The sequence below is a fragment of the Lolium perenne genome, chromosome 5 (assembly GCF_019359855.2).
Source record: "Lolium perenne isolate Kyuss_39 chromosome 5, Kyuss_2.0, whole genome shotgun sequence".
Classification (NCBI taxonomy): Eukaryota; Viridiplantae; Streptophyta; class Magnoliopsida; order Poales; family Poaceae; genus Lolium; species Lolium perenne.
This window is the reverse complement of record NC_067248.2, coordinates 263,014,305-263,024,733: the sequence shown is the minus strand read 5'-3', so window position 1 is coordinate 263,024,733 and position 10,429 is coordinate 263,014,305. Positions and strand designations below refer to the sequence as shown.

At 44.9% G+C, this 10,429-nt stretch overlaps 2 protein-coding genes across 2 annotated transcripts; both read right to left on the bottom strand.

Moving 5' to 3' along the window:
- Positions 1-288: 288 nt before the first annotated feature.
- Positions 289-2,151, bottom strand: LOC127302929 (hydrophobic protein OSR8). Its single transcript, XM_051333665.2, has 2 exons — positions 1,950-2,151; positions 289-740 (listed from the first exon to the last, which is right to left on the bottom strand). The coding sequence occupies exons 1-2, from the start codon at positions 2,037-2,039 to the stop codon at positions 615-617; spliced, it is 216 nt and encodes a 71-aa protein (XP_051189625.1). The 5' UTR covers positions 2,040-2,151; the 3' UTR covers positions 289-614.
- Positions 2,152-4,532: 2,381 nt separating this feature from the next.
- Positions 4,533-5,921, bottom strand: LOC127302930 (hydrophobic protein OSR8-like). Its single transcript, XM_051333666.2, has 2 exons — positions 5,612-5,921; positions 4,533-4,930 (listed from the first exon to the last, which is right to left on the bottom strand). Exons 1-2 carry the CDS (start codon positions 5,696-5,698, stop codon positions 4,805-4,807), a joined length of 213 nt encoding a protein of 70 aa, XP_051189626.1. The 5' UTR covers positions 5,699-5,921; the 3' UTR covers positions 4,533-4,804.
- Positions 5,922-10,429: the final 4,508 nt, after the last annotated feature.

The window sequence follows — 10,429 nt, the reverse complement described above, 5'->3', positions numbered from 1 at the left end:
TAATGAAACAACCGAGCAAATGCCGCAGCGGCGCAGCCATCAAGAATCAAGATGCAGGCAGACAGCACGCTGACCTCATGGTTTACAAAATGCATGCCTATGATATGTCGAAGATGAGCTGGTGCTAGTTTAATGGTAACTTGTCAGCTTTTCGAAACGATACCCCCGAACAGAACCTGTAACAAGTATCTAAATAACACATGTAATACAAGGGTGGTATAGTTCACCCCTATCAGCAATCAGGTTAAACTGATTCATACATAAGGTTGGCTCAACTGAAGAAGCAGATGAAGAAGAAAACACTGGCATTGGAATGTCTGTTATGCATAGATACAAGTGTTGGCCGGCAATACCACATCACACACCAATAATAAACCCAAAGGGTTGAAGTTTATTCAGTTGCATCAGAACTACACAACACTGAAACCGGACCACAGTTTAAACATTGGAACAGACTGCAGAAAGGGCGGACCGAACCACAAGAGACCAGGGAGGTAGGACCAGTTTATATAGCACAAAGCCATGCCAAATAATCCAGATGAAAATTACACAGTATACAAGTTTGATAAGGCGGATTCATGCCAAGGCCGAAGATATCACAGAGTTACACTGGGCTAAGCAACAGCATAGTATTCCCTCTGGTAATCGTCCCGGTCGAGGGCGACGAGCACATAGACCGCGTAGATGATGCCGGGGATGTAGCCGAGGATCGTGAGCAGCAGGCAGATGCAGAACTCCATCTGTTTGATAGGAAGAGCCACACTGTCAGTATGTGGTCACGGTTGAGAATATAAACCATCGTATCCGTACAGTTATGCAAAAAACTTCATTCTAGGGTTAACATAACAGAATAACAGATCGTCGGAACTCACTCTCTTTGCAAGGGGAATTAACTGTGATTCTGACACAAAGTTTACTGCTATAGTGCTGGCTAAACGTATGGCTCTGACTCCTTTTTTTCAAGAGTTACGCCAAAGGCATACCGTAGTCCTAGTTTTATTAGATAGCAAGCAATTTACAGGATCATGCCTTTGATCAAACAAGACCAAGGCAGAGCACACAACCCTCCAACACACCTGACCTATGTCTACGGTTCTGACTTGGATAACTAAAACCCGAGGTAGGATGTAATCAATTCAAGATTGAAAAAAAAAAATAACACCGTCACAATCATACAGTTAAGATCGCGAAAAATATAACTCCATCTGTTGTCGAGATTGCGAACAAACAGAATAGTGTCATAATCGTACAACCACCAGCACCAAACGTGTTGGCAATGTTGTACATCACCAATCCATTGATCCCAGACTTGCAGATCAGTCCACCTGAGCATCAGAACAAGTCACCGATCTGACGGTAACAGCAGATCATCCTAACACCTCAGTCTTCTGACAGGAAATAAACGTTGGTCCTGACACAGGCTATACTGCCATAGTGATAGCTATGCCTATGGCTCTGACTTGGATAACTGAAACATGAGGTAGGATGTAATGAATTCAAGACCACAATAAATTACTGAAGAAACTTTTCAAACCATAAAATCTGATCTGCCCTGATTGGCATGGCAGCAGCGGCTGCGTGATCCTGACAAACTAGGGTGAGAATCGGCACAGATCATAGTGTGTTACTGACTAACAAGCATGTAGCTGCGGACACAAAAGGGGAGAAAAAGAGTAGTCGGGCACAGCCCAACTGAACGCAGTACCCGACACCATAGAGTAGAGGGAACAAAGAAATACAAGAACAGACCGGGGACAGCCACCGGGGAACAAGCGGAACCGCCGCAGTGTTTCTCGGATCACCGGCCGCCTGCTACCCGACCGGCGGCTGGCCTGATCGCAAAATTCGTCTGCCGGAATCTTCCCGGATTGTCTAGGCCCCGCGTGGATCCAGTCCAAGATGAGCGCGGGGCAAAGGGAGGGCGGGGAGTAAGGGAGGGATGAGCTTACGCTGCAGCATCCGTAGTGGAGGAAGACGCCGAGCGGCGGGAGGACGATGGCGAGCAGGATCTCGAGGAAGGTGCAGCTCCGGGACGCCATGGCGCAGGATCTGGAGGATTCCGATGGGATCGGGATCGGGATTGGGGAGGGAGAATCTGTCTCTTGCCGGTGCTCCGGTCTCCGCGGGCACTGTATTTGTATGCGTTGCGGTTTCCTTCGCCTTTAATTCGTCGTCGCTACGAGCAGGGAACAGGAGCGGATGGGGTTCGCGCGATGTGGAGGACTTCAGCAATCGCGTGGTACACGTGTTGCAACCTCAAAACAACGAACAAGAGCTTTTTTTTTTCTTTTTTCGAGATTAAACGGCCGCACTTTATTCAAACTTCAGCATCAAGTACCAAGAGCTTTCAACGGAAGAAACAGACGAGCGATGCTGGCTCTGTTCACACAGGCGCTTGAATAGTTTTTGGCACGAAAATTAAGTAACACACATTAAGGAAAAAATACATCAGATTTGGAAGGGTCCCTTGTACATTTGACATGAGAAAAAATACAGAACTTTACATAAGATAAGCAAACATAATCAAATCTCTAAAAAAAAAATATTGTCCATGCAAGTTGTGTATCGCAATACAGCCTATATTCTGAGATTTTCTTAGAAAAATATATGGCTTATATTCAGGATCGGAGGAAGTATAGTAGACGGACCGAAAACCGCCGTACAAAGGATCAATGCATGAAAGTAATAACCATCGTCAGTGAAGAGAAGCATAGAACAGAAAAAGATACCAGATACCAGCCAAATCCAAAGAGATCCACCTAAGACAAACTGACAAACATCCACACATCACCTGGAGACAATAGAAGCACTGCAGGGAGGTTGTTAGAGCATGTCTAGCAGACCACGTATTCGGACCGGCCCGTATCGGCGGAATGCGACCCCCGTCAAAACCACACCGCCGCCCCCTACAAACACAGGGTGTAGGTGCGAGTGGGGGTCCAACCCCTCACTCGCAACCCTAGCTCCGTCGTGCGCCGCCGCCTCCCAGCACACACTCCGGCGAGAAATTCCACGCCGCACGCCGCAGCATTAGCACCGCCGCCGGCCATGTCCGCACGAAGGAGCAGTAGCGCGTCGCCCGCCTCCGGATCGAAGCAATCCCGCTCGCCGGACACGCTCGAGGAGGCGTGGCGGCGCCAGTGCAAGCTCTCCGCCGCCGGGAGTCGGTGTGCGGCGTGCAGGTATGCCGGAACCCTCTACGTGCCACCGAAGCTCTGCGAGTTCGCGGCGGGCGGGCGCTACTACCAGGCCGATCCGTCGCTCAAGCCGATGAGCGGCGTCGATTTCGAAAAATGGTGCGCGAATTGGGAGCAGCAGCGCCGATCAAAGGCAGCATGGGAGGCGAGCACCAGCGGCGGAGGAGCGTCGCGAGCCGGTGAGGAGGAAGAGGAGGCGGAGGAGGGGAAAGACCCCCTCTACTTGCAGGCGGTGGCCACGTCCATGAAGGATGCCACCGACAAGGCTCGGGCGGAGGAAGACGAGACGGCGCAGGCCATCACCGCCGTGAAGGAGATGGAGGCGCGGGATGCCGCCGCCAATGCGACAGTCGTCATCCTCGACGACTAGGTCGCTTCGTAGAAGTCGCGATCGTAATGGATCTCGCAATTTTGTGAAATCCCTATCTATTATCTATGTATGAACGTGATGAACTATGGAAGAATTTTCCTTGGATTTGCAAATTTCAAAAGTAGGGTGAAATATGGGGTCTGTTAAACGGGAATGGTTCTTGCGTGAGCATTTTTTTTTTTTTGAGAAACACAGTACAAACGCAGACGCTCACATACACGCGTATACACTCACCCCTATGAACGCACACACGCACACCCTACCCCTATGAGCACCTCCGAAAGACTGAGCCGGCGGATTGGATCTTGAAATTGACGAAGTCACCACAGGCGCCTCGCTGTCGACGGGAACGTCGCCTCCCACTGAATGAATATTCCACCTTATGAGACACAGATGTCAAATCTAGGATTTGAACTCTGGTGGGCTGGGGGTACAACCACCCTCCTAACCATCCAACCTCAGGTTGGTTCTCCGCGTGAGCATTTTTTTGATACAAGACCCTCTACTTACCCTCCACTTACGGGGCAGAAAAATAAAGGACGTGTTAGAATGCTCTTATTCAGGAGGTCGCCACCGGAAACAACAGCAGGGTTTTCCATTCTTTTCAGGAGTTTCCGTTCGTTCCATCCATGGGGTTATTCCATTCTTAGGAGGTCGCCACCGGAAACAACGTGGTTTCTCAGAAACGAAGTGGTATCACTGTTTTGCCACAACGTGGCGAACTGAAATATCTTTCTAGCTAGAGGAAAAGAAACTCTGATGTTGCTCCTCTCAAAACATGTATCGGTAGAGTATTTCTTAAGAAGACCTTAGTAGTTTTCGCGCACTTTGACTTTAGCTTTTATTTTTATTAATAGTAATATAAATTTTCCAACGAAGCAACATCGCGTGGGCCAGTTCTGCAATGATATGCTTCAGTCAACGGGATGAAAAGAGCCAAGCCAACGACCCACCATTCGATCAGATAACCCAAACACACTCAACAGCTCAAATTTATTCAGGTGTATCAGAATTACAGAACAGAGGAACAAACCCGGCCACAGTTCAAACATTCAAACAGGCCGCGCGCAGAAATGCCCAACCGAACCACACGAGACCAGCAAGATCGATGCAGAACCACGCAGATGGCTAGTTTGTAAAGCGCAAAGCCATGCCGGAAAACCAATACAGATAAAGGAAGGAAATACAGGACGCGCAAAGCACAAGCCGGCGTTACAGAACCATTACAGCGGGCTAATCAAGCAACCGCATAGTAGTCGCCCTGGGGCTGCTCGTCGCTGCGTGAGACGAGCACGTAGACGGCGTAGATGATGCCGGGGATGTAGCCGAGGATGGTGAGCAGCACGCTGATGAGGAACTCCTTCTGTTTAAAGAAGGAAAGGAAGATCAGTGCTGTCGGTGGTACTTCGTGTATTGAGGAAGAGATACCACAGTACCGTTACTATCTTCATTATCAGCACAGAACATGTATGATGTACATGTACATCATCTATCCATTCCGAATTGCAGATTAACCTAACAACCATAAGTTATGCTATACCCTCATACACCCTACATATATAGCTCCTCCTCTCTATGTCTACACTACGCCAGGTTCGTATTCAATAGTCGTAATTTTTAAGAATCTAGCCTGCTCTGATTGGCATGGCACTAGGGGCTGAAATACATGATCCTCACAAGCTAGTAGAGTTCGCACTAAGCATCAACACCAACCACAGCGTGAGACAGGCACACTACATTTTTTTTGTATCTGATGAAACTGACCAAAGTGGGGAGAACGGTAGGCGTCCAAGGGTCAACTGAATGCATAACGGAACCAGACATACAGAGAGAAAAAAGAGACTACTCCGGCCAAGCGGAGCCGCCGCCGCCGCCGCCGCCCCGGTATTTTCCTCGGATCACCTGTCGCCTGCTAAAACTCGCCTCCCAGAATCTACCCGGTAAACACGCACGCACACGACGGATTCTCTCGGGGAGGGATCCAGTCCAGGCTAGTAGCTAGGATCGTCGCGGGCAAGAACAGAGGGATGGGTGGATGGCTTACGCTGCACAGGCCGTAGTGGAGGAAGACGCCGAGCGGCGGGAGCAGGATGGCGATGAGGATCTCGAGGAAGGTGCAGCCGGACGCCATCGCGCGCTGGATCTCGATCGGCCGGGGGATTCTGTTCGATCGGATCGGGATGGGGAATCTCTTCTCTGCTGCCGACGCTGCTTGCTCAGGTCTCCGTGGGGGCTATTTGTAGTACTACGGAATGGGCTTCGCTCGTCTTCAAGTCGTCGCCGCGCTGGTTGGCCGCTCGATCGTGGGGAAGATGATGGGTAGGGCTCGCGCGCCAGTGGAGACTTGCGGTGGCCGTGGCCCTCGACCCTACTGCAGGGACGTCGCCGACGCGGCACGTCGCGTCACACGCGGCTCCCGCTAGCTGACGCTGGACCTGCAACACTGCCCAGTGGTTGGACACGCGTCGCGTTCTAATTGTGAAATGGATATTTGTTGATGCTCATCTGTAGGAGACGAAAAGTCATTTTGGATAAAAAAAATTCGAAAATCATATATATATGTGTGTGTTTAAATTTTTCTGTAAAAAAGTTGATGATATATCCCGCTAACGTATAAAATCTCAATTGCAATGTTTTGTCTTCTAAGCTACACAAAAATAATAAATGTGTATATCTGAGTATAGTTATTCAAATCTCCAAAAGAATAGGAATACATATTATTCCCAGTTGAAAGTTTACAGGCTTGTGGGATACAATAATGGCTACATCATAATTTATCTTCATAATTTTCAATTACAGTTTTCTAAAAAGAAATCAGTGATGTCCACGTGCACCAAATCTCTGTTTGGGTTAAGAAAGGGTAAAAAGCATGTGAGGAGCCAAAAGAAATTCTGAGGCTCTGGCTGCTTGGCTTCCGTAAAACAGTATTTTGGGAAAGAAAAAAAAAGAGGTCTCTCTATACCTCTTTGTTTACTAATACTCCAAAGTGCGTTTGTTCAATAATAGTGTAACAAAAGCTCCGTTTTGGAACATTCACACGTTTGCTATTTTTGTGTAGCTTGAGATATAAGGTATTTGCAATTGATACCTTCCACGTTTATGGGATAAATAATTTCCTAATAAAGATTTTTTATCAAAAATTTTGAACTCCTTAATGTGATTTTTTTTTCAAAACAATAGGAGCAGTGGTGCCCGAGAGCCAAAAAATCTACTTTCTCAAAAATAGTCCTATTTCACAAATATAGAGAAAACACAATAAAAAAAACATGTTGCCGAACATGCTTGGAATTGTTCAGCTATGAAATCTAAAAAAACGCCTAACCCATTTACACACACAAAAAAAGGTATCAAGAAAAGTTAGTAAGGTGACACAATCGTACACCCATGAAAAGATCCTGAGCACGAAGATGGGCGCACATGACACGTTCTACTCGGCAGGTCCTACCTATACACCGCCTAGCCACCCACAAGGAGCAGTTTTATTTTCTTTTATTTGTATGTTTTCTTTTTATATACTATTTTCTGTCTTTTTTACCTATTTTGGTAAAACGATTATTTTTGTATAGTATCTATGAATATATTAAAACAGCATGAACAACTTTCAAACAAAATACTATTTCAATCAGTGTAAAAAAATTAGTCGTGATTTTCTTCCGTTAAACTATTTTTGGCAATGCATGAATAAGTGGAGTAATCAGCACCATTGCGTTGATAAAACCACTACCAGGTGGCGAATGTAGCGCAGTTTTCTAAGATAGGGTTCACCTAAGTTGGGATGGGTCTTTTTACCTTTTATCTTATTTTCTACTCTCTCTGTTCTTTTCTATAGTGCCTATAGATTTTGGGCATATGTTTCAGAATATAATGTTATAGCTTGGATTTTTTTCAATTATCACCTCCATCGGTCAACTCCCACACGACATGCATGAAAAAAAATCCATACAAAATATGAAACAATTAATTGAGATTCCTAATACATGACCCCAATGATTGCATAGATTTAGGAAGCAATGTTTTTCTTTCCTTAATTAAACCTGGTTGCACATATATGGAGAGTCAACCAGAGAGATTTGTGGGATTTGTTAAAGTAAGTTAGGAAGTTATCGATTTCCTAATTTTACTCTGATCTCAAATCGTTCAGCCAGGAGGGTCTTGTGAAAAAATACTCTTGCGCTAATTTTGGTGGCAAAAAAACTATAGGCACTATAAGATTTGGTCTACCCTAAAATGAAATGGAGGGAGTATATAATTGATATATGGGCCGGACCAAATCTTAGGGTAGACCTGCCCTACCGTTGACAACTACAGCAACAAGAGAATCAGTTAGTGAAAATATACAATTAAAAAGTTAGTTATCAACGAATGATTACTTCATTAGTTACACGAATTGTCGTCGTTAGCGTAAATTGTCGCAATAAGAAAAAGCCAAATCTGGGGGCTACGTGTTAGGGGTTCGTAAAGTTAATAGTGGTTAGTTGATTGCATGCAAAACTTAAATACGAAATGTATTTAGCTAGTGAGTTCACCAATCCATCCATTTTTTAAAATCAAAAGCATATTAATAAGTTTTAAAAACAATGCATTTAGCTACTAAGCTCACCAATCCATACCGCGGTAATAGCCCGACCCTTTGTGAATATTTTCATGTTCGAGGTCGGGCTATTAACCCCGCAATATTTTTCTTTTACATTTTTTCTTTGTATATTTTATTTTACTTTTTGATAAAAAATAAAGATTGTTGCTACATCATATATGAAAAATATTCCAACAACATGAATAACTTTCAAATACAAACTATCTTTTTGAATCCGTGTAAAAGAGTTAACCTCATGAATATTTTTGTTACGTTGGTAAAACTATTTTTAGAGTGGAGCAATAGCCAATAAGTAAGTAAAGAAATGAGCACCATTGCGTCGATAAAACCACAACCTAATGGTGGATCCGGCCCAGTTTACTAAGGTTGGGTTGGCCTAAGTTAGGATGGACCTTTTTTGAATTTGTGAAGACCCAGTTTACTAAGGTTGGCAAAGTAATTAGCACCATTGCGTCAATAAAACCACAACCTAATGGCGAATTAGGCTAAATTTACTAAGGTTGGGCTGGCCTAAGTTCGGATGGGCCTTTTTTGAATTCATTTCTTATTTTTCTATTGCATATTTATGGGTTGGGCCAAATCGAATGATGGACTCGTCCCGCCCTACCGCCACTGCTGCTACCGGAGTTAATTAGTTAGTGATAATACCCTAAAAAGTTAGTTGGCGACAACACAAATTTTTCATTAGGGCATGTGCAATTGTTGATAAGACTGTCTTAGCTTAATCATACCACGTAATTTAGATATAATAATAAAACATGATGTACAATGGATTGTTTGTTAGTCTTTTCTTTAGTAACGAGACATTTAAAATTTATGGTGAGAAGGCAAAGTTCTTTTTATCTTTCTTTCCTCCACCTCAGCGTTTATCGTACGTGACACTTCTAAATATGACCATTGTACATGCCCTTAGTGGCTTAGTGATTGGTAAATTGCCGCAATTAGCAAAGGCAAATCCAGGCGAATCTGGGGCTAATGTGTCGTGGGCTCGCAAAGCTAATAATGGTTGCTTGTTCATGTCGGCAGTGTTAGTGAGCTCGTTTGTTAATTAATTAATTGCACGAGCGGGTGGCAAACACATGGCGCCATGGCGGCAGAATCTCTCACGATCGCATACGAGCTCACCACGGTCAGCTTGCTCGCGCGCGGAAGCATCCCTTAAACCCCGGGAACGTTCCAAAGTGCCATGAGAAAATGGTCCTCGCAGAACTAAAACGAAATTCGGGAGGCCTGTCGGTTGTTGATCCAAAAGGAAAAAAAGGTAGGGAGTAGTACAGTGATGGGTTTGCAGTCCCGATTTGAATACTTCTAGCATTTTCAATGTTTTTGTCGGTGTCAAAAGACTTGTTAAAAAGATGCACAGTGTAGCCAATTTAGCTCGACGAGCAATTGCTATAGCAATTTGGCAGCCGGCCAGTAAATCAGCCAACACAAAAAAAAGTGGGTGCAGTATTATTGACGATAAAAAATGGCTACCACTGTCTGCTAGTGGTATTAATGGTAAGAGCATATCAAGCAGCGTTACTCAAGTCAGCTAAACTAGCCAGATCAGCTGGATTGGGGGCACCAGCACATGCTGCGTTTGATGGACGTCCCTGCCTAGCTCCGTAACGATTCAGCCGATCCAGGATAGTTTTGTTCAAAAAAAAATAAGTTCAACCATGATTTTTAATAATCTAGTAAAGTTTCAACACATAAATATAATAGCATACAATAATTAAAAAATAGAATTAAAATATTTCACACCGTTCAAATAAAATGAAGTTCAATTTCATCGAGCATCCTCTCATGTGAGCCTCCATATATGCTCTATGAGAAAATTTTGAAGTTGCACGTGAGCATATAAGTTATAGATTTCTGCATGCATGACGAGAAAATCAACAATATTCACTGACAAGAGTATCCTAATAGCGATTATACTGATGATCATCATCAAATCATAAAGACTTGCTTCACATGGTACACGGTCGGCTTAGCCGCCACACAGCTGGTGCACGGCCGTCGTCGGAATAGTCATTGGCGGTGGTGATTTCGCATGGTAGGAGCGGCCTCGAGCAAGAGGAGATGCCATGTGGCGGGGAGGAATGGGATGAGACGCTGCGATATGGTACCCGGCTTCCGATATGGCGGTATCCTATATGCTTTCGGCAGCGGCCTGTGTTCGACACATTTCACAACGTGTCATATGGGTCGGAACGGCCTCGAGACACCGTACATGCAATTTCTGACTGATGTACCCAAAACCCCTTTGAAGAACACGACCGAGGC

Excerpts from the sequence above, each read along its gene's own strand:
- LOC127302929 (XM_051333665.2), bottom strand. The coding sequence starts at position 2,039 with ATGGCGTCCCGGAGCTGCACCTTCCTCGAGATCCTGCTCGCCATCGTC. Across the intron at positions 741-1,949 it reads TCCACTACGGATGCTGCAGC|ATGGAGTTCTGCATCTGCCT; the intron begins GTAAGCTCATCC and ends CCTATCAAACAG.
- LOC127302930 (XM_051333666.2), bottom strand. The coding sequence starts at position 5,698 with ATGGCGTCCGGCTGCACCTTCCTCGAGATCCTCATCGCCATCCTGCTC. Across the intron at positions 4,931-5,611 it reads TCCACTACGGCCTGTGCAGC|AAGGAGTTCCTCATCAGCGT; the intron begins GTAAGCCATCCA and ends TTCTTTAAACAG.